Source organism: Limanda limanda, chromosome 16, assembly GCF_963576545.1.
Source record: "Limanda limanda chromosome 16, fLimLim1.1, whole genome shotgun sequence".
NCBI lineage: Eukaryota > Metazoa > Chordata > Actinopteri > Pleuronectiformes > Pleuronectidae > Limanda > Limanda limanda.
The window spans coordinates 10,670,958-10,695,689 of NC_083651.1; the positions used below are offsets into that span (position 1 = coordinate 10,670,958).

Here is a 24,732-nt window from a genome sequence, read left to right on the forward strand (position 1 = left end):
TGGGGATGAACGCACCAATGAGGAGCCTCACAGTGAGTCGCCGGGCCCTGCTCCACCCTCCATCTTCTTCCGCCACAAACACCTCAGTCACTCAGTCACTCACTCACTCAGACGTGGTGGGCATTCCTGTCTCTATGAGCGTACTGTAGATGTTGGTAGTGTACTGTTCACCATATGAGCCATATTGTTGACTAACTGTTGTGTGTCATTCACAGGGTATGCCTGATCGCATGTTATGTGCCGTGCTGGAGCAATTTCAGCTTTACTTTTCCCTTTGGTATGTGCGCTTTGTCTCCATTCAGATTGTCATTTCTTCTTGTTTTCTTAATTTGAAACGGCCTGTACACGTTTCTTTTTCTCTGCATACACACATGCACACGGACACACACACACACACACACACACACAAACAGGGGGCTTTCACAGGCTCACACCAACTGAGGTTATACAGCTTAATGCGCTTGTGCCGAGGTGTTCAGTATGATGAAGATCGTGTGCGATCTTTTCCGATGATGGTAAGTCACTGGAGCTGTTCCAATGTGAATACGCTTGTCCTGTGTTCCATGTGTGCTACGTTGTGTATCACGGTGGCCATTGAACGACGCAACACCTCTGTACTGGCAATTCAAGTCAGGGTAGTTTACTTTGCACTTCATCACAGTGTGCTCAAGATCCAGAAGCCACTATTTATACACAGCTCAATACATATTTACATACTTTTTAACCTAATCTTTGTAAAGTTATTTATTCTTAAGATGAAAGTCACTTAGTGGTAATGTGGCCGTATATGGCAACGCAATTGCCTCCCCGCCGAGCTCCATTAAGATTATATTAAATTTATATAATTAGTTTACGGTCCACCTGATTGGACGGAAGCGGTACTGCCACTGCCCAGACTTGGATGCAGCCAGTGTTCCCCTGTTCCTCATTTATCTTTGGTCACTGTGTGGTCCGCCTCCCTCTCTCTGTCAGATCCACTCTCTGTATAGCACGGCCAGCCCAAGCATGCTGAAGAGGAAACAGAGCTCGAGGGTCGAGTGCCCGCCCATCACCGACTTTGGGCCGGATGAGACCCTGGCAGACAGCGCTGACATCTTCTGGATCAACAAAGCAGTGAGTGTACTAACTGCATTTGTTTCATTCATGCCAGATATTTTAAAACATTTTAAAGTCACATTTACTATTGTCTTTCAAGTAAAATTGCGTTTCAAAGATAGAGCAATAACATCCGGAATGCTTGACAGTCATGAATACAGCCAAACATTATGCTGGAATGTGTTCCTCTTCCTGCAGTGGGTGCACACCCTCCTCCGAGCTTGTGCCATCATCAGTGTCATCTCTGTGTGTATGAACACCCCCAAGACGTTTGAGCACTACCCTCCACTGCAGTATGTGACGCTCACGCTGGACACGCTGCTCATGTTCCTCTACACCGCTGAGATGATCGCCAAGATGCACATCAGAGGAATCATCAAGGTAGCTACTCGCGTAATCACGCAAAGCACATTACAAAATACAGATTCACATTGTTTGTCAACTTGGCAAGTGGCACTTACGCATATATACAGTGTTTCTGCAGGCTCGTAAAAACCCTAAAAAAGTCTCACCTTCAATAATCTGAGCACCTATAATAAGTGACTGAGTTGGTTTTACAGAAGATACATTTCTAGAGCCATTTTCAGGCATGACCTCTGTAGGAACTTCAGAGAATTGGCTCCGGACAAATCCTCCAGAGGTTGCCTTTCACACATGAACAACGCAGCGGGAGATTCTTTGCACAGACTCGCTCACAACAGCAACAAATCCTCCGGACGTAACAGGAACTAACATATTAGTTATGCTGTGGAGATCACGTGTTTTTGTATATAGCACATCGACAACGGCCTTATCACCAAATGCTCTTTCAAGTGATTTCTACACGTACAAGCTTTCATCTTTTTGAATTGAAGCATATGTTGCTTGTTAAAAACTTCATCAATTGGCCTATCGCCAGCGTTGAATCCACACATAGCGTTGAATTTACATTATTGGACCGGACGGTGAGAGTTCAGAGAAACTCTAGAAGCTCTCACTTGGACATTTGTGTTCAGAGGAAGCCTGCTGTTCAGTGCGTGCCTGAAAGCAGCTTATGTTTCATGAGTTTCATATAAATAGTTTTAGCTGTCATTGTTTCACTTTTGTTCTAAGTGTGCTGTTTTCCATCATACTTTATTGTCTGTTACTCAAAGAACATGGAGAATAGAACTGTTTAGCCTAAGTTTTCAGTGCCAAAATGGGACGGGCCACTGGCACGGCTTTCACACACAACCTATTCATAAAACACCATTAAAATGTATATGCATATCGACTGAAGACAATAGAGGTAAACCACTGGAGAGCTAATTTCCCATTTGAACATAACCATGCGTAGCAAGTGGTTGAAAAGAAGCCCCAATGTTCGGTGAAAAAGAAGAGTTCATATTGACATAATATACAGAAGTGCTCCCTTTGGATTCCACTTGAGATTTTGTTGACACTTTCAATTCGACGTCAGTGGTTTGTATTGAGCCTCACATTCTGATGAAAAGAACATAATTCCGAATCGGAGGTAGACGGATAACGTTCTGTAGATGCATCCAAGAACAGACAGCTGGCTGATGAAAGGCCTATAATTACTGACATAAAAAAGTGTGGACAGCTTAATTGGCAAATCAAGGATAACAAGCAGGGAGGCACCAGAGGACACAGAATTAGAATCAACACTGCAAGGGGGAAAAAAAGCATCAAAACTGGAACATTTAATCTTCATTCTCTTAACGTTATGTTTAGTTTTGGAAGGCAGATAATACCCGTGTTTGCTAAATCGGAAAGTACTTTTCTCTCGTTTTTCATCTGATTCAGCTAATATTCATCTACACCAAAAGACCGAAATATGACAGATCTCTAGGTTTCACATCATTCGCATTTAAAAGTGTGCCGCAGTGGATATATTCACCACGTGTGCAGCTATGATTGACAGTTGAAAATTATATTTTGTTCTTGTGCTCGTTGTTTAAAGAGCCTGCGCAAAACAAAAGATCTGCACGGTTTGGTGAAGTAATTGCATGCCTTTGTTCTTGTCAGTGTGTAATCAAACATGGTCCTTATCTGTTGAGTGTTTTGGAACACACACACTCCTATTTGCAGCTTCTCTTCCTGTGGAAGACTGACCCCCTAAGAGCCTCTTACAGACTCTCTCCCTCTATGTGGTAATTATGTGTGCTCATTTTTGCTGGCCTTAATAATTTTGTCTCATCATGTTGAAACCTTGGCTGTTTGAGTTTTAAAGCTGCTCTTTCAAACGGACGCAGCGATTTTGGGTTGTGTTTGTTGTTTTTCTTAAATATATTGGTGCTTGATTACTGTCTCCACATAAAAGCTTCCACTGTAAGGTTTTCAGAAGGCAATGGTTGGCCCTTAATGTGGGCAATTTTCAGAAATGCAAAAGACTGGTGTTGCGACAGCCTTAAAGCATCACAGCATGTTTTGTAATTGCTAATTGGAATAACGCATCATCTACTTTGGACAGTATTGGCTTGGATTGGGATTATTAGCTTTGCCAAGGAGGTTGTGTGAACCCTTCACCCCTGTCCGTTTCAGAATCAGAAGCAGAATCAGGGGTTTATTGCCAAGTAGGTTTATAAATACAAGGAATTTGCCGCGGTGTGTGTGTGTGTCAGTATAAATATAAAAAATAGGAAAATAGGAAAGAAAATTTAATATGAAAATATTCTGAGCACCAAGGGAAGAATACATTTTTAATACACACTAGAAAATGGATTGTGCAAAGTACAGTCAGTCTCTTGCTGGCCAAGGGAAGTTAAAGTGTCCCAGTCATTTTTTTTTTTTTTCTAAAACGGACAGATAGGACCGCCCTATCCGCCGTGGAACGCCCTCTCCGAGCGCCTCGGACAGCTTTTCGTGCACCTCTGATTTCTAACTATCCGTGGATATTTCGGATAGCCTACGGAAAGCCCTTGGCTGTGATTGGTCCACGAACGACATCATTTCCGAACGACGTCATTTCCGTAAGACGTCATTTCCGGACCTCAAACTTCCTGCTTCCTATCACAACAAACACAACTATGATTCTACGATTAATGTGACGTGTGTGTTAAGCCAGCGGAGTTGTCCGGCTGACGGTGGCTCGTTAGAGCACTGACGGCATGTGTGCCCGGTCACATGCGGTTATAACAAGCTTTCATAATGGCGCTAGCGGGCTAGGCTAGCGAACATTTTAACTGCGGTGGTAACAGTGCAAAAACCCGCCGTCACGACTTTAATTCCACTTCTATCATGACACTGTTTCTACAATACTGTCAGGTTAGAAGCAAACACTGGGTAGTAGTTAGTAGAGATGAGCCGGATACTCGGCTGAAACGAGTATCCGGTACGGATAAAGCACTTTTGCCGATTACGAGTATAATACGAGTAATCGGAGTCATTATCTGTGCTCGGACTGAATGAAAATCCTCACACAGCGTCACAGCGCTCCTCCCGTCACACACGGCTGTGCTCACTCACTCACAGAACAGCTCTCTGTCTCTCAGTCACTCAGGTTCACTGCGCATCGGGACTGTTCCATAGGCTCAGTCAAGGAAGCAGAAATGATTCGTTCATTTCCCGACTGGGTCTTCAGGTACGAGTCTTTGGAAAAATTTTCACGAGACCTGCATTGGCTCAGTAGAGGAGCGCTGGAGATGCGAGGAACGTCCCTCGCATCTCACTCACACAACTTTCACTATCAACAGATACAGATACAGATACAGATAATGCTGTACTCGCTCATCCCTAGTAGTTAGTGTCGGGAGTCCCTGCTGACTGTGTGTGGAAGCTGGGGATGAAGCTAGCTGGGAGGGAAGCTAGCTAGCTGTGGAATTAGCAGCACAGTTCGGAAACAAGACCGTGGAACCGCTGCGCTAAGAAACGATTACATCAGCATTTTGACCTGCTGGGTGTCACTTTATTTTGTCACTTTCATTTTAGTTGCCATAGTAGCCTACACTGTGTGTGAGGGAAGTGGGGAGTAAGTAAATAAACAGCGTGGACTTCTTCTGATTACTCTTGAGGTAGGCTTCTCCAAGCTTGTCTTCCGTTGCGCAACCACCTACTGTTCTGGCGGTGAATTGTTTTCAACACGGAGAGGTATAAATGAAAAAGTGTCCGTCTGATCCGTCCGTTCGTCCGTCCGTAACTGATTCGTAGTAGCATAATGGAGCCTTTAGTCCTGAAAGACGGAAGCCTTCTGCCAGAGGGAAGTAAGGGTTTGTGTCCGGGGGGGGGGGTTCCTACCTGCAAGCCTCAGAGTCCTGGAGACGTACAGGTCCTGTAGAGAAGGCAGGTTGCAGCTGATGGATGGAGGTGAGGATGGATTCTATGAAGGCAGTGGAGAAGTTCACCATCATCTGCTTTGGCAGGTTGAACTTCTTCAGCTGTGACAGGAAGTGCATCCTCTTCTGGGCTTTTTTTGGTGATTTGTTTGTTTGTTAGCAAGATCACACAAAATCAAGTGGAGGTATTTTGACAAAATTTTGTGGAAGGATACTAAGTGTTCTAGTGTTCACATTTGTTTTTTCCTTCATGTTCATATTTCTGAGTCTTACTGTCGTTGCGTGTTCAGTTATCCTAAATATGAGCAGAGCCGGTTTGGTCTAATTCCAGTATTTATTAAGAAGCAATGAAATGGTTTGAACAGCAAAACAATGGGCACTCACACAAAGCCTTGTCTCAATCAGTAGCACGGGGTAGTCAATAGTCAAAAGTTAGAAATGAGAACAAGTAAAAGATTCATGATTAACACCAAGCAGCAACGATTATTTATAAATCATTTGTACAAAGGCATAATATCTGACCCAAACTGTTCTCCCCCCCCCTCCTGCTTTATTGTTTAGAGTTTCAGTTCTAATGCCCTCTTCACACAGACCCACACAGACCAGCTAAAATTTAAAATCCCAGCATTACCTCTGTCCTCTCATTCTTGGTGTCCCTCTTCTCTTCCTCTCCACAGGGGGACAACTCCTACATTAAAGATCGCTGGTGTATGTTTGATGGATTCATGGTGTTTTTCATCTGGGTGTCCCTGGTGCTGCAGGTAAAATGCAACATTTACCAATTCCAGTATTATTATTGTTATATAGTTTGTTATATTAGTTTGTTTTGCAATTTTTTCCCCTGCACAGTCTTTAAATGCCCAGCAATCTATTTTTCTTTGTTTCAGATGTTTGAAATAGCCGATCTTGTGGATCAGATGTCTCCATGGGGAATGTTGAGAATCCCCAGAGCGCTCATCATGATCCGGGCCTTCAGGATCTATTTCCGCTTCGAACTTCCTCGCTCCCGCATCACCAACATCCTGAAGTACGATAACGTTATGAGCGCTTGACTTACAATTAAGTCTCTACAATTCACAGATAGTTGTACATGTATAAATCTGACACTGACATGTGTCCTTCGTCACGCTTCTTCTTTGCAGGCGATCCGGGGAACAGATCTGGAGTGTAACGATCTTCCTGCTGTTTTTTCTTCTGCTCTATGGAATTCTGGGTGTTCAGATGTTTGGAACGTTCAACCATCACTGTGTTACAAACGATACACAGAAAAAGTAAAAAACCCAATTTTTCTTAGTATTTCAGTACATGCCTTTTGTTGTTTCTACAAATTTCATCCACTGTTTGAATGTGATAACCTGCATGAACCTGTATAAAAATATATAAACTATACAGTTGCTCATAGCTCTTACCTGAACTCCTCAGTTGCACGAAACAGCCTAATGGAGGCCATCTTTCCTACTTTCAATGCATTGTAACTTAGTAAAGCAATAATGAATACTACTAAAAAGAATTCAGAAAATAGAAGGCGACCCTGGCTAAAGAGGTACAGAGGTTTGATTCCTTCTCCAGTCTGCATGCTTAAGTGCCCTTTGGCAAGACACTGAACCCCACTAGTTGCCAGTGTATGATTGGTGCACAGTAGAAAAAGGCACTGTGTAAAGAAACCCTGTGTGAATGTGTGTGTGTGTGACGTGGTAATTCACAAATCATATTGAGATGTGACTTGTAGGGTTAAGCACACTGAGTGGTCAATAAGACTAGCTGCTGTATTAACACAGTTCTTTTCATCATTTACATCTATTGAGATTTTGATACCCTGCTATATTCTCTACGAGTGCAAAACATTAAAGTGAAACACCAATTAATTCAATGTGAAATGACTCATGTTTGAGTCAAACACAAATAACCGCTGAATACAAATGCTAGATTATAAATGACTGGCTTTCCCACCAGTGCTGAATACTTCTATAAGTTATAGTGAATTACTTTTGGCTTCAGGACAGCGCACAGGGCAGCGATGCTATTTTACAGTCTGCCCGTGTGAAATACTGCAAGGGAGTTGGCACTGCGTTACAAAATCTGGTCATGGTGTGATCGCTTTGAAATCCGCTGGATAGTCTGGATAAGGCCTACAACTTCTATTGCAATATGGGCCTCTTATTTTTCATGTAGCCATTTGTTTCTTATTGCATAGAATCCAGAGCATGCACTTCAATTAGCAGCTTAATCTTATTCTTTCAGTGAACTGCATATCTAGTGATTTAATATTTAAAATCCATTGGATTCTTGAACTGGTATAATGGAAATCTGGATCATAAAGACCATCTGCACCTGTTTGCTACTAACAGTAATTACCCTGCTTATCTACACCTTCTTTAACAATATTTTATTATGAGAATAAATCAACCAGTACACATTGATAATAAAATAAAAGGGGAAAATGCTAATCAGTTTGGTGTGTGATGCATAATACTGTGCTGCTTGTAGACCAGATGTTGAGATTTGCCCTTTGAAAACGATCTCCCCCTGCACAGGTCACGGTTTTGCATTTAGCGAACTAATTGACAGGTCAGCCTGATGCTGACAGAATCTCCTTTGTGATCAATGTGGTGGGACGCAGCTTGAAGTGTCACACAGCAACACATTGTTTCCATGTGCAGTGTGACCGTGTTTTTATTTGTTTTTTTTACATTGAATTAACAATTAACATTGAGTGTTTTGCATATTTTTGCGGCAGGAAACATAGAAACAGGAATCTTGTGGGCAAGAAGGGACACAGCATAGAGACTGTGTTACAGTTTGTGCACATGTTGCTGCACAAGTACAGACTGTATTTGCACTGAGGGGAGAGAGAAAAGATGGAGGAAGCAGCCATCGTGGTTTAAGCCCCAGGCTGCAGGCAGAGCTAACACTAATTATAATAATTAAAATTCCCTGCATTGTCCAGCCGTTGTATTAAGCCCATTCCTGCTCGGCAGCTACCCCATCCATCTCTCCTCCTCACTAATGTGTGCCCAAGCCCCCGAGGGACACCACACACAGTTTGACCATTAGGAGCAGGAGAGGCAGCATAGGACATTCTCACGTCCTAGATCTGACATTTCTGTCGTGTGACGGCGGCACTTTTGGGAATAGAGCAACACGCATTTGTTTGTTGCTCTATTCCTTTTCCTAAATCCCTCCTATACCTATATGATTTTAATGGGGTATTTCAGAAATGTGTCACTCAGAGACTGATGTGCATAATCTCTGCCGGCCACATGCCCTTGGCACAAAGTCAAAGCTCCCTACCTTTTCTCAGACAAGTGATTTGGGGAGACATATTCTGATTTGCAGAAATTAGATGTAAATGTTTTTGGAAGTAAAAATGGAATGATTTCTACAATTAATCTCATTACTGTTAAGCCCCCATTGATCTGAGTAGCATACAAAGATCTTTGCAGTAGGAATTAGGTTTACTGAACTGAATGTGGACAATGTTTGGGTTTTATAGATTTCTTTGAAGCTACATTATGATGTCATTGCCTCTGTGTTTGGGCGTTATTCTGAATCAAAAACTCTTACAAAATTTGTCAAATATATAAAAACAAGATTGAGATGTTATATGATGCAACAAATCAACACATTATTGAGCAATATTTATCTCTTTTTTTTTTGTATTTTTAACCAAGGAATGTAAATGTGACATTTAAAGATTGTGAGCAGACATTTGGAAAAGGTTTTGCATATTCAATGCACTAAACTCTGCACTCAAGCCATAGTTGAGGTGAGCAGAAGCTGCTAACAGCTCCCCACATTTTCAATTTTTAGACCTTTCCAAGCTAATTTTGGTTTGATCAAATTGCATATTCAGAAAAAATATTTTTGTCATAAATGTAGTTTTTTAAATTTCATAATATGACCAATTATTAATATCACGTCATTCCTGGACATCTGGTCTCATTCATTTATCTCCCCTTTGGCATCAAGAAAGAAAATTACTCCTTTGATAAGAGACATTGGTTTTATTCAGCTCAGTATAATTGGCTCTATTAGGATTCACCACTATGCCTCTGATTGCCCTTTGTGATAGTGCAATAAATTATCCTTTCTGATCCAGTACCCTTTAATAAACAATTTAGATGAATGTCTGGGCAGGCAATTTGAAGGCATTAATTTTCATTAGAGAAATCAGGCGGCTCCTGGACTAACACCTGTGGCTAAAAGACAGGGAGACAGGGAGAAGAGGCAGAGAAACACGTCTATGTACTGAATCTCTGAATGGGAACTTTACATATACTAAGGTCTTACTAATATATATTTTCTCCTTTTGGTTAGTAACGTGTCATGGAACAACTTGGCCATCCCAGACACTCACTGTTCCCCTGATGGAGAAGGTTACCAGTGTCCTTACGGCTTCAAGTGCATGGACCTGGAAGAGCTGGGCCTCAGCCGACAGGAGCTTGGTTACAGTGGCTTCAATGAGCTAGGTATAAACTCTACACATCTGCTAATGCACTCAAACACAGACATAGATACAAAAATAGGAATTCAGAAACATGCATTTGGGATTTTTTTTTTTATGCAGATGCCTACAGAAAAAAAAAGCAGCTTGACTACAGCTCCATCTCTGGTGCAACTACTTATTTAATCGTTAACATTTTAGTTTTTTTATTGAGAGAATAGTCAGTTATTACTTTTCCCCCTGTACGTCTTATATTCTGTCAAGATATGTAGAAGAATGACCCTGTGGTAGACTGAATATACATTAGGTGTTAGGCTGTGTTGTGCAACAGCGTTCGTCTTTCTTATCAGCTGAGTGTATCTCTAATCCAGTGTGGGTGAACCTAATCTGTATATAACCATGAAGGAGACTGAGAGCTTCTAATTAGGCAGTAAGTGCATTTTAGAAAAATCCTAATTTTCCTACCTATGAGCCGGTGACACCCAGTGGACCGGAGGCATTATGTTGTCAGGTTGTTCCCTCGTCCTTCCCATTCTTGTGAACACAATATTTTAGGATTATCCCGAGAGAATCCTTTTAGATTTGGCACTGATGTTCGCTTAGACTCACAGATTGACTGATTTGATTTTAGTGGTAATGTTGGCCTGACAAATCATGTTCTTGTGGGCGTAGGTATACAACCACAGAGCGGAAGTTCAAGTTTTTAGATGAATTATCCTATGTATTGGAATTATTTTCTGTTCCTAAAATACTTTATTAAAGGTTTGGACTTACTATTTTTACACACACCAACCAAAACAGTTGTCCCCAAAATACAATAAGAGCCAAATGCCAGGAACTATTTCTAAGTCTTTCAACCGAAGGCTCCAATTCAAAACCGGCAAGATCATAAGAACAAGGCAATGTCGTGTTTAATAGTTTAACTATAACTTTAACCATTCAGACTGAGCTGATCTGTCAGTTGTTGTGAAACTGTGTAAAAGTGATGGAATGCAATCAGGAATTTAGTTTGTTTTGTTTGTCTTTTGTTGATTGGCAACAGAACAATATTAAATGAATATGGGATGCTGTTGCTTTACTGATGAAATCATCGCTGCCTGAGAATTAGAGGTTCATACAGTTCAATTGCAGAAAATACGTTAATCAAAAAACTGCCAAGGGTTTGATTTTTGTAGTTTGGCCGACTCTGAGACTTTCCATTTTGCTTTCATGTGTTTTCCAGCTTTATTTAACCAGATTTGTCAGTGACAGTGACAAAGACATGCAATAAAGAGCAGTTCATCAGAGAGACATGAGTCTGCCAAAAAGTACAAATTCAAAGTCTTGTCACTACACAGACGGGAACTAGGAGAGAAGGAGGTTCTGTGTTTTTCGTCCTGTTAGACTCCGTGTATATTCGTTATAGATAAAAAGAGAAACTGAAGGAATTCTTCATTTTGAAAGTCCGAGGGGATCCATATAATATTGAATTAGTCTGAGACTCTCAGACATCCCTGTGTTGAGCAAAACACTGATAATGACATTTGTTTCAATAACAAACTCTGCTCTTGATTTGATTGTGCATCTCTCGTGTCTCTCTTTGTTTAGGTACAAGCATCTTTACCGTGTATGAGGCCGCATCACAGGAGGGTTGGGTGTTCCTCATGTACAGAGCCATCGACAGTTTCCCTCGCTGGCGCTCCTACTTCTACTTTATTACTCTCATTTTCTTCTTGGCATGGCTTGTCAAGGTTAGAGCCGGTCTCTCTCCACAGCACTTTTCACAATACTTTCAACTCCGAGAGGACTTGGTTAATTGATACAATATAATCTTTTTTCTTATTCTCCTCCCTCACACTCTCTGTTTTACTGTCCCTTTAACAGAACGTGTTCATCGCCGTCATCATTGAGACATTTGCCGAAATCCGAGTGCAATTTCAGCAGATGTGGGGCTCAAGAAGCAGTACCACCTCTACTGCTACAACACAGGTACAACCATCACACCCAATAGACACACAGTGGTACCACAACATAATTCCCATAAATCTGACCTAAAGAAAATCTTAAATGCCAAATTTCTTGAAAGCTGAATATTTTGGCATAGAATACAAAAAATGTCCCCTTTAAACAAATTACATTTTAAATCATAACGGAGTCAGTCTGACAACTGTTGGCCTGTAAACAGTTTTTTGATGCTAGCATTACTACAACTGATTAAATTACTACCAACTACTTAAAATGATGCTTGAAGTTAAAACCTGTTTTATTTCCGTCATTATGGAAAACAAGCATGTGCCTCGTGCATGCATACTGTCTTCAGCTGTGACCTTGGAAACAATAATCCTTTCTCGCCACTATCAGAATTAATTGTAATAGACATCGTAATGCCCCAATCTTTATCTTAGAGGGGAAAAGCTAATTAGCTGGGGTGTACCACACTGTCACTCAGTGAGGCTAAAACAATATGCCCCCTTCTTCCTGTTCCCCTGAGACGGAGGTCGGTAGGAGGTAGCCCTGGGAGACGCAACCCATGCCACACATCCCTCTCCTTGACTTTGCTATGAGGCTTTTAATAGAGATTAGGCTGCTAAGTAATGCTGATAAAATTACAATGGATTAATCCACTTTTGTTTCTCAGGATCAGGCTTTTTCTTCCCTTTTTCGATGAGTTGAGTTGTAATTAAAGGCTGCCAGTGAAGATGATTTACACCAATGTCTCCTTTAAGTTACACAACTGTGTGTTTGACATTCAGGGTGTAGATACTGTTCTCCTTGTTTTGTTATATTAAAAACAAAATGAAAAGAATATAGGATTAGATAGATCATGATTAGTGTGAGTGATAAAATTACTCAAGAAAGAAATTAAACAAGTATCAGAATATAATTTTCATCAAAAGCAATATAACAGCAGTTCAATATATACCAATATATTGTTCATGCATTGTGCAACCACAATGAGAAGTTATAATACATAAGTGGTTTAATATATATAGATATATGTATATATATACCTATAACACAATTCCAAGTTAACATAAATACTTTCATTTAGAATTATCCAATGTGTGGTTTCTACCAACCCATTCACCAAATAGATCACTGGTATTGGACTATTTTGTAGAATCTGGATTATAACAAGGTCATTGACATTTGATATTCTTATTGGTTGTTTTTAACCATGGTATAAGGGTATTAAACAGCATTTGGACCTGAGTGATTCTCACAGCATGAAACCCAATGACTTTGCTAACACCACCAGCAGGTCTTGTGAGTTTGACAGTCCCTGCTGGGAAATTGATTTGCGTTTTTCTCTAGTGTCAGGCCCTAAGGCCCACACACTGTATTTAGTAACTATCTTACTGTTTTGTGTTGCTATGAATCTGTGTGTATGATGCCTTCAGCTTCTTTTGTGGCCACAGATGTTTTCAGAAGATGTAGCCAAAGGGAGAATGTGTGTGTTTGAGTTCCGTCCAGTACTTTGAATGGTGTGTCAATTTTGGTGCATGTGTGCTCTGCCCCTCATGTGCTGTCCTTGTGCCACAGATGTTCCATGAAGACGCTGCTGGGGGATGGCAGCTTGTTGCTGTGGACGTCAACAAACCACATGGCCGAGCGCCTGCTTGCCTCCAGGTAAACACACCGCATAATTAATATGCTGCTGATGCCGTCGGTGTGAAGTGTTACTTTCTTCCTGTCTCACAAACAAACAAACACACACTCGCAAGCATAATTCTTTGAAATATGTTCAGCTCATGTGAATGGTGACTCCTGAACATGCCTCATTCTAATATTACCTGAGCCAGGTCACTGTGTAAGTGTGACATTTTTATTTTCACGTCTCCCTTGATGATGAAATACTTATGTAATAATATAGAAACAGTAAACTTCATCTTTTTGACACATGTGTAGTATCACCTCATTGTTTCCACATTTGTCTTCTCTTCAATGGCCGTGTTAAACGTCTAAGCGATTGGATTTTAAACGAGAGGAGGCTCATGTTCGATGTGTTGCAGTGCACTAATGATGTTGCCCCAGTGATGGATGAGTTTTAAATGACGTCCACATGATGGACTCCACTGTCGCCCGCCTCGTGGTCGGTGTGATCCAAATGGTTGGGCTTTAAAGATAAGCTGAAAGCAGCAGGCGTCTCGTACAGCTGGCCCACTGTTGATATCGTGCAATGTAAAAGGTCCAGGGCCCTGGCTGTGAGAGACTGCCAGTAGAGACGGCAGCTATGGGAGGGAGGATAGCTGTCAACAAACTCTCAAACACCAGTGAAAATGGGCAGAGAAAAAGGGAAGAAATGAGTGAGAAAAGAGAAGCCATGGAATATGAGGTGTTCCCGTTAAAGCCGCATGTCCCCCAGAGCCTCATCATCAGTTGGAGGAAAGATTTAGATAGAGGGATAACCAGAGGGATAAACACGGCTGACCTCCCTCTAGGCCTCATTCTGCCTCTCTCTGCCTCATTCCCTCATACTAGGATAGCCATTATTGTCTCCCTGTGCAAACAAGAGGATCACGTCCGACAGCTGAAGGAAGGGTTAACAGATTGATTGAGAGAATCATGAGGCCAGGTTGAGATCAACAGAAACACTGACTCAAGAACATAGCCTTCATTTCATTGAGACAGTGGAAGTGAAGTAATCAAATGTGGAGGGAAAAACTACACAAGGATGTCCGGCAGAACCTTAACACATACATATTTTCTGCTTTTTATTTGTGCTACCCTCGTAAGTGAAAGCATTTCAATAACTTCACATTTATCATAATGTGCAGTGTCTGTTGTGGCACCTTTTAAACTCATGGATTATTATTATCAAAGGAGATTTCTCACTGCTGCCTTTAGTTGCACACGCACACCGATGCAGACCTGTGCAGTTTTTCAAACGCAGCACTTTTAGAAGTATGAGCGGTGCCTCAAGGACGAGCGTGTGGAGCAGACGTCCTGTGAGATGGACGTAGTTTCACAGAGTTTTTAATGGGTCAGGCTGCAGGACAGCTCCCACCTCGTCACATGGATCATTTCAGGTCTGGGCAGTGGCCCAGAAACGATGAGGGATGCCTCCTGTCAAAGAGAGCCGGACATGTGAAAAGCACGGTAGACAGAGAGAAATACTGAAAAGGAATTATCATCCTGCTGTTTGTTGTTTTTGATAATACTATCAGGGGAGTATATTTCAGAGAAAAGACCAGTGCTACACGTAATGCAGAGTTTCAGAGGGGGAGAGAGGAACACATGTGTCAGAGAGATTAAAGGAAGTAGCAGATCTTTGTTATTGAACCTGACGTATGACTCAGCTTGTAGTTGGAGTTCTCTTGAGGCTCTAGCAGTCCAGTCGGGGAGTAGAGGCATGCCAATCGATGATTCTATTGAACCATTAAACTACGATCAATAGCAATGTTGTGTTTTAATTGAACTCCCTGCTGTATGGTCAGGGTTACGTAAAGACTGTAGTTATGGCAAACAAACTGTGGTTGAGTTATTGACGGGATTGTATGAGTTAGAGCAGATTTATCAGTTTATCGGCCGATGTGAGCCTCTGGCAGAGGGCTGGGCGATATGACTTCAAATTAATATCACGATTATTTCACACTTTTACCTCGATTACGTTTAATGAACGATATTTAAAAAGAAAAATTTAAGCTTGAAGGTTGGGTCCTAAACACTTCTTCGGCAGCTGGCACGTTACAAGGTATCTAACCGAAAACTGCAAGATAAAGTCGTTGAGTGGTTATAAAGGTCAGTTTTGATTTTCAGTTAAATGCCAAGCCCTGTATTGGTATTTATGTTTGTACGGAATAAACAATGCAAATATTATGTGCATTTTTGTTAAAGTTTTATGTATAAAAATGTTGAAATTATTGTCTTACTTCAGAAAATCAATAGACAGTGTGATGGAAATTCATCTTGAGATTTGTAATAGTGAAATTCTCAGGCTGGAGTTGCCTTTGAGTCTTTTTAATAGTAAGCTCTGCTCTGGGTTTACACAACAAGCACGGGTGCTCAAAATGGAACTGGCCGCAAGTTTAAAAAAAACAGTACTTATACAAAGAGGCGTTTCATAAAACATACCATGAAAAACAGACATGTAATCATCATCTGTGTCTATCTGCTGTAGCAGTTGGAGGAAAACATCACAGAATAAGGGATTACACCCTGTTTGTCAAGGTCATAGCAGTGAGACACCACCAAATAAGGGTTCCATCCTGTCAGGTAGACAGTATCACAGCAGTGAGACACCTGACCAGTGGAATTTTCCTCCACAAAAGCATGTTTATTTGTCATACTGTACAAACGACATTCATTACAGTGTGACTGAGGAAAGTCTTCACGAGTTAAAATGTATCTTTACTTATTCCCATGATTTTACAGATTTTTCTGATACATTGATTATGTAAAATTTGACTTAAAGTATTCACTGGTGTTTGGTTGTTCACCACAGAGACCAAGATCAATATCCTCTTGAAGCCTTTCAACATGAGTGGATTGATTATATGACATGATCTCCAGGATTTAACGCAGTTGCTTAAGAAGGATCTTGTAATTTCCAGGTCTGGTTGATATTTGATTTTCTTGAGGATGTAACGTGTCAAGAATGTGGCAAACTTTTAAAAATGTTTATGCTGCAAATGGTTGATTTATCACCTCATTTTCTAATATATATTTTTTTTGGTAAGCAACTATCTAGAGTAACACAGTGATAGATAATGTGAAGGCAAGGGCATACCTGTGTGTCTGTATTTTTCCAAGGACAGAAAGGGTGAGAGAATTATTATTTCACCTCTTTCTGCTCTGTGATGTTGCCATAGATGGGGTGATAGGACATGTCACATTATGGCTGTATCATTTTCGATTAGTGATGGATATCCCCGGCTTCCTCTCTGTTCAGGCTCGGCAAGCACCTTATTTCATTGCTTTTTCACCCGTATCAGGATGGAGCAGTGCTAGCTGAGTAGACAGGTAGAGTGAAGACAGGCAGTGCAGGTCCAGCCTGCAGGGCCATCTGCGAGTGCCGGGGAAGTGAAGTGTGAGTTTCTGTTCTGCTCTGCCTGGCTCCAGAGTAATTGGCCGTCAAATGATTAAAATGTTTCAGGGCTGGCAGGTGGGCGCTATCTACAGACAGGCGGCCCGCGTGTTTCCTGCCGGCAGCTCACACATACCCGTCGGCCTGTCTTTTAAACCACCTGTTTGCGTCTGGTCAAGCCTTTGTGTCCCACTGTCAGCAGTGCGATCTGCCCGTGTTGACGTGTGTCCATTTGTGCGTGGGTGGGTCTGTCTGGGTCCAACGGGCTGCAGCAGTTGGAGATAACACATAATTGATAAACCATCTGCTCTCTTTGGAGCCAGAGAGGAAAGCTACAAACCAATAATATATCTAGTCTATTTATTGGCAAGATTCATTATGACTTAATGTTCATAAACTTAGTGATCTTATATGGAATTTGAATCAGGTCTGAGAATCTCGATAAATGGATCAACTTCCAATGCCATTAACATCAACATTTTGTTAAAGCATCATTCATCCCACTACACAGTATTTGTATCTCGTTGATTGCTTTATATCTTTTCAAAGTGCAGGCATTATTTTTATTTTTTAGTGCTTACCTGCGTCTCTCAGCTTTGTTCTCGTGGTAGCAGTGGAGGTTAATGAAGCATCCCGTTCCTTTCCCAACAGACCTGATCTTCTAATTAGCCCCCAGTGCTCCACAATGCCATAATTACACTGCAGATTAGAGCTTTGGCTGTAATAAGCAAAAATAGAAGATGACACTTTATAGAGGTGCGCCCCGCTGGATAAAATAAAGTATTTAAAACGCAACAAAGACAGAATAATAAAGATGAATTCCATTTAAGTATAATCCAAATTAAGTGTGACCCCTAAGAAAGGGTAGGAAAGCAGTGATAAATGCCTTCTACCTCTAGTAATCCAGGAGGATCATGTGATTCATTTTGCATTGCCCCTTCGGCAGTGAGCAATCCCCACATCTCAGTCCTCTGGTCACACAGCTAAATACAGAGTGATGGATAACCCAGTAGCTCACAGCTCCAAAGCCAGAGGTTATTGATTCCCCTTCTTTTCCTCTCCTGCCACCGATCTTTGCCCTCTGGATCTTCCTGGTGACACCTCTCGTATCCATTTAAGCTCACACACACACACACACATACACACAAACACACAAAAACACAAACACACACACACACACGCACACACACACCCACACACACACACACCGACACATACTGAGCCATGGTTAAGGTCAGTTTGTCTCTGAGTGAAAGGAGAAAGGGGGCACAGAGAAAAGGGAAATTGGTTGGAAAGGAGAAGAAGTGAGGATATTATTATAGATGGAGACAGGAAAAGAAAAAGAATGCAAAACAAATTATGTTGCAGGAGGAGAGTGGGAAAAGATGCGACCGGCCCTGTGAGATCAGCATTCGATTGCATCCGATTGTTTATTCGGCCTGGACAACAATCAGCCAGTTCCTCATATAGTGATGTATGCTGAAATAAAATAAACCAAACATCTATAAGGAAGAGCCAGACAGAAGAAGGACACAGGGGTGGGAAAGCAGATATTATAAAGAGTAGGAGGGTGCAGACAGGCACGCCATCATGTTTTATTAAGACCAGTTTTCCAGCCAGAGACATGAGTCAGCCTGCTCTAGTCAGGGCAGTAATAATTGAAGGGGCTCCCACTTTGTTGGATCCTCAACCCTGCAAGCTTTTACACACCCACTCCCTAAGCCCAAAGCTTAATCGTATCCACACGTCGAGCCTTGTTAGAACTCTGAATATCATCATTTCTTTCGTTGTGCAGCAAATGCCAGTGCCGAGACTGAGGAGATGGAAGTCAAGTGAAGCAGCCTGAAATCCCACTCAGTTTCTTCTTAATCTCAGTAAACAGCACAAGAGGAAACTGTCGCCGGAGCTTGTGCCAGAACGCTGATGCCTGTTGGTGACAATTCCTGTGTGAACGCTGTTATACCCTGCCAGCTATGTGCACATGTGCTACTCGCCTCTCATGTATGGGTGGAAGGAGCATTTGTCCTCCTTGGCAGCCGGAGTGAACAGACGGAGCACGAGGAAGCGGTCATTTGTCTGTCGGCCTGCCGATCTGTCAGCGTCGTGTTACAGTTGCAGCCACTGGAAGTGGATGATGCATAATCCCACCCACCAGATGATCAGTGGATTCATGGGCACAGCTGAAAGTCCGTCTCACCTCTAATGCAGTTTGTGTCACACTGACCTGACAGCCTTTAGACAGCGAGACTTTGTTGCACTGTTTAAATTGGCTGGGCACACATTTGGTGATGAAGAACCCAGAGTTCCCAGACAAGACGCCAGGAGGCTTGATGAAATAAAAATAAGGGATCATTTCTCTGTACTTTTCATGTGGTTTTTCCTATTTTTTCAAGAAATTGCACCCAGAGTCCAAGACTATTTAAATGTCACTTATAATGACTTATTTTGATCTACAACACTGCATGCATACATCATTTTCATCACGTACACTAAAAAAATATGTACATGCTGTATATTGCCGGACTCACAAGATTTTGGTGCGAAAAAGTCAATGTTGCTTTGTCATCATAAAGCAATTTTTTGCGATGTGAATGCGATACCTCATGAATTACTTCAGGGAATCTTTAAAAATTCGTACCAACAGTCACTTTGACTCAAAGATGAAAAGATTAGTTCGGTGGTGGAAGGTCAAAGCTCAAAGTCCACTGTGTCCTTACAAAACGTGATTTTGGTCTTGTGAACGTAACGTGGGAATTTCCTCAAATTTAGCACAAATGTTCACTTGAACAAGAAGATGAAAAGATTAGATTCGGATGTAGAGAATAAAGGTCACAGTGACGTCTTGAGTCGGATAAAAATAAAAGTAGATTCAAGACGCACTGATTGGCAGAGGCTTACGACCGGAGGGCAGCAATTCTAGTTTGTTGTTATCAGAAAGATAGATGATACCAGTGCTCATTGACTTAATACAAGTACCACATCTTAATGTGTGGCTTCTGCTTGCACTACTTCAATGTGTTTGTATGTGCGCGTGCATGTGCGTGTACACAGTGAGCACCTGGTGTTTCAAAGACACAGCCACAGGCAACACAAATGAATAGCATCAATCAAGCAAGTGGGAAAGGATTTCAGAGACATACGAGCTAAGAAACATCAAACAGCAGGGGAGAGCCATCATGTCCCGCAATTGATGCTGTTAGATTGATTCTGAATCTTGAATCCCGTCTAGAGAAGCAGTACCATCAGCTGCATTGGACAAACTAGGCCATTTTGACCTGGGAACGTTGTGGAGCCTGTTATCTGGTGAATGCACAATATCTTGAATCATTTTGGTGAGAAAAGGGGAATGTGAGGTAAAGATTTAAAGGTTACTCTGGTGGGCCAGCTGTATCCCCATATGACTCAGTTCGCTCTGAAGCTTTCTAGCCCGTTTGATTCCTAACATCTGACAGAGAATATGGGCAAAGTCAGGACCTTGAGAAAATCAAGCATTTCATATGCCCAAGCATCTACTCTCTGTTCCCTGTCAGTTCGGCCTCTGTCTCACACACTCCCTCCCTCACACACTTACACACTTACACACTTACACACAACTCCGTTCAGCCAAAACACCCATGGGGGAGAGCGTCTGGGTGCTGGAAATGTCAAACTGCTTTGTCACGTCCTATCTCAGTCAGGGAGTCTAACCACTGTGTGTGGAGAGTGGGCATATGTGTATGTTCTGCAAAAAAACCTTACCCAAGGCTCAATATGCTGTTAGTCTGAACTATCATTTGGGCTCAAAGGAATGGCATAAATTTACATTTGCAATATAATGTAGCGTTGATAAGACAACTAGATTAGATGTAAATTAAGACAAGTTAGTAGAAAAAGTTAAGAGGTTAATGATACCCAATTCTGAAGGTTGTCCTATAAATGCTAGAGTATATTTAAACCTAGACTCACATGACACCTGCTACATGCCAAAATCTGTTTACTCTTCTACATTATACATAATATTTGCATCCTTGTTTATCTCATGATGGGCCCAATGGTGGGACTGTCTTCTCCTTCTGCCGGAGGCTCTGTCATCATATTTTTCTGGGTCCGGACTTCGACCTTGGTTCCCGTGGCAACTGCCACTGAGGAATGGGCCAGTTGTTTTTTTTTTTTTGTTTTTTTTATCAGTGCCCTCTTCAGCTGAGCTGGAGGCAGACAGTGAACTATGGTTTGTGATATCTGACCTGTGACTGACCTGTGGAAATTCTACTTGACCTGACGATAACAAAAAGTCCCTCAGAGAACATTTTAAAAGGCTTGTTTTCCTTGTTTTCAAAAGGTAATTTGGGTTTTTGTGATGTTTTTATAGAGGTTAATTCTCACACTATTGCATTATCTTAAAGAGCTGCTTAATTCCAGCTGAAAATCTTGTTTTTACTGACAAGGGTTTGTTCATTGGAGGTTCTTTTTTCTCTGTCCACCAAGTTTCTTGGAAATATCTTTAGTAGTTTTGCTTAATCCTGCTGAAAAACAAACACACCAACAGATCATGATGAAACCATAGTCTCATTGGTGGAGTTAATAATGTCTTTTGCACATTTTACATCAATATTTTTTAATCCAGGATTAAGCCCGAAATGTCTTACTGACCTAAAGCTGATGTGAAACTTTAACTCTATAACCAAGTCTTGTTTGAACTTATCATGGTTCCCTTAAAAGCAATTATATGAAAGGAGACTTAGCTACTGTATTCTTTATATTACCTATTTTCTAGGTTTAAGACCAACAAGAGTTTCTATCTCAATGACAAAATGAGTAAAAGACCCAGAAAAAATGTTTCTGTATCGTATTCCCCTCTTGGCATGGTGACATATTTGTTGCCGTAATATTGTCTGATATTCATATTTTGTATCTGATCTTCCCCCTCTACAGTTATATTTTCCTCAAGCAACTCAAACTACTCGGGGTAGCTTAAAGACAGATTGTGAACTGTCTAAACAGAAAAACTAACACTGACAGCCAGGAGATGGGATGTCAACAGTGGGATCCCATGTCAAAGTCCCACCCTTTGTTGACAAAAGCATCCACCCTGACCTCTGTTCAATGACATTTAGCAGTGTTATAACAGTAAGGCTACTTCAGCCTGTGCTCCTGTCAGACAACAGTCATTGTTTTCATGACTGTGAGCTGCCTTTGTCAGTGAGGACAGTGTCTCTAAATCTAGTAGGTACTAGTAAGAGTATAATCATTTTTGGGGTTCTTAAAACATCAATACTTCATCTTATTTCATCAATTTCTTTCACTCAGGTAATTTTATCTACCAATTGCATCATCACCTATTTTCAAAACACAATAGAAGAATCAGACCTTCTAGACGTACAAGTCTGCACAGTAAGTGTGTTTGTGTGTAGGAGGGTGGATGGCACCAGTCCCATTTTCCTGGGGTGAATTTGATCATTCCAGCGATGCTTCAAAAAGAGTCTTCATCGGGCTTCGAGTCTTCATCTCTTTTTTCACATTTTCCAACCGTCCTATTGCCAATCTCACGTGTAAGTCTTTTTTTAGGGTGAGCGGCTCTACCCACTCACAAGCTGCTCGTTCTTCCACATACATGCATTTCAAGGCTGTAATCACATCTGTCATATTGTCTCCAAAGGAAAGCCAAGTTATGGTGTTTCGCTAAATGACTAGTGCAGTGTGTTTTTCTTCGCTTTCTTTAATGTCATGATTGTTTCAATCATGTCATGTTGTTGTCGGTGTTCAATGGCGCTGCTGTTCCCACAGGAAATAACATACATACATCTATTCCCGTCTTTCCCCTCTTGTTTCCAGCTGCCTGAATACGAGCTGATTCTGCTGTCTGGGTGGATATTTCTCCCAGCAGCCAAAGAAAAGGCTCCTGATTGCTTTGAATTTCCTCCAGTTTAACTACCGGCCCTCTCTGCCTGTTACCACTTTTCAATATAGAACACAGTCTATAGTTGGCAAGCCCAAAATAAATAGTTTACCATGCCTTTCATGTACATTTCTTTCCATGGTGTGACCTCTAGCTGGTGTTATCTTAAACTGCTATTTTCAATGTAAATTTGGATTTATATTCTTGATAGTTTCTAGTATAATTCTGGGTACATGTTGTTTTTTCAGTTGGTGTGGTGATCCCATTAGAGCCATGTATCACTACAGATTGTAATGCAATGTAAGAGCACTTGAAAAACGCATGCCTCTGCCAAGGCCCACCATTCAATTTATTACGTCTGTATTTTTATTTGGATCTTCACCAGATTGCACACACTCATAGATATGGCTTCTGAACTTTTTTTAAAATTGAAAGCCATGACTTATTTTTTGAGGAATCGAGATTGAGTGAATAACACTCAATCTTGCAGGGTTAAAGAACATGGAAAATGGTGCCTTTCCTGACCTACACAGCATCGTTCACCAAGTTAAGTGGTAATACATCCAAAAGTTTTTGTGTAATCATCCAAAATAATAGACAGACAAACAAAACATGGTGGCCTCCGTCAAGAGGAATAGAAAGTCTTTAAATATAAAGGGGCCATTCTAAGGTAAAGAAAACAACAATTTGTACAATTAAGATGATAACACACTAGTAAGACATCATTAGGATTATTTTATATTCAATTTCTGCCAATAGATCCCTTTCAACTAAATCTTACACACTGGACCTTGAAAGGTTATGGATATTGACTCAAACAAAATGCAAATATGTTGTTAGACTGTTATTTCCACTCCATGGTGCCATGTAATGTACCAGTCCTGTCTGATTCACAGCCTTCAATTAGACTGGAAATTATTCATCAGATGATGCTGTTATTTATCATCACGCTGTTACTTGCTCTTATCCGAACATCAATTTATTCAAGTTCAGTGGTAAACAAACTGAAGTAGACCTTTTCTTGTGTTATGTGCTTCCTCTTTGCAAGTTGTGTGCACTCTATATTGATCACAAGTGGATGTTGCTCTGTTCCCACAGCAATTGATGCGGTCCTCCGTGTTCCACATGTTCATCTTGAGCATGGTTGCTGTGGACGTCATCGTTGCCGCTAGCAACTATTATAAAGGCGAGAACCACCGCAGACATTATGACGAGTTTTACCTGGCAGAGGTGAGAAATCTTTTGTTATAGTTTTTTAATTTCCTGTCTTTTCTTACAATTCAAAATGGCCACTTAAAGTGTATCTTTTGTAACATTATTTAAATTTTAAGTTATAATCAGCATAAGTTATTTTCTACAGTCGTGGTCCTTCCAGGGAATGTCCTCTGAAAATATTATGTTGTGTAATTGAAATTTAATCCTGCATAATCTGACTGACACTCCCCACGTCCATTCACACGAGGCATGATGCAACAGGGGATTTAGGATGTTTACCACTTTATAATCCATACATCTGTGTATGAATTCTTGTTTAGCGGGATCAAGATAAATGTGTTTTATTTGCTTTCACCGACTCCTTATATTTAATTGTTCTATTTATTTGATAATTTTTTCCTAAACCCAGTTCACCTACCTTCCCCGTCGCCTTCATACCTCTCTCTCACATAGAGCTGAACTGTGGAGATACAAAAAAGGGAAATCCCATAGACGCCATTAGCCTCCCTCACTGCCTCCACTCGCATCATACAGCCATCGATCTGCGGATTTGCTCCAATCTCCTTGAGGGCTATGAAGAGAAAATAGGAAATGGAGGCATTGGGTTTAGAGTTAAATGGAGAAATATACATTTAAGTGTGAGGTGCCAATTTTCTTCTCTCCATTTTGCCTGCTGAAGACAGTGGTGCAACCGCCAGTGATTTACGATTGAACCAGATTTAAAACCCTAAACTTAATATATAGATGGACAACGCAGCTCCATATCCTCCCACAACTCAAAAATTAAGTTAAATTTATACAAGCGCCGCCATCGCCGCATTTGAAACCAGATTCTAAACCGTAG

General features: G+C 41.2%; 1 protein-coding gene across 1 annotated transcript in view; it reads left to right on the forward strand.

The window, feature by feature from the left end:
- The first annotated feature begins 235 nt into the window (after nt 1-235).
- The window catches only part of nalcn (sodium leak channel, non-selective), a 61,468-nt gene continuing 36,971 nt past the window's right edge, over nt 236-24,732 (forward strand). Inside the window, exons 1-11 of the mRNA XM_061088791.1 lie at nt 236-277; nt 973-1,113; nt 1,294-1,476; nt 6,026-6,109; nt 6,236-6,375; nt 6,491-6,619; nt 9,666-9,817; nt 11,380-11,522; nt 11,656-11,760; nt 13,315-13,401; nt 23,772-23,903. Of these exons, the coding sequence (XP_060944774.1) occupies nt 236-277; nt 973-1,113; nt 1,294-1,476; nt 6,026-6,109; nt 6,236-6,375; nt 6,491-6,619; nt 9,666-9,817; nt 11,380-11,522; nt 11,656-11,760; nt 13,315-13,401; nt 23,772-23,903 (1,338 nt within the window). The remainder of the gene's footprint in view (nt 278-972; nt 1,114-1,293; nt 1,477-6,025; nt 6,110-6,235; nt 6,376-6,490; nt 6,620-9,665; nt 9,818-11,379; nt 11,523-11,655; nt 11,761-13,314; nt 13,402-23,771; nt 23,904-24,732) is intronic.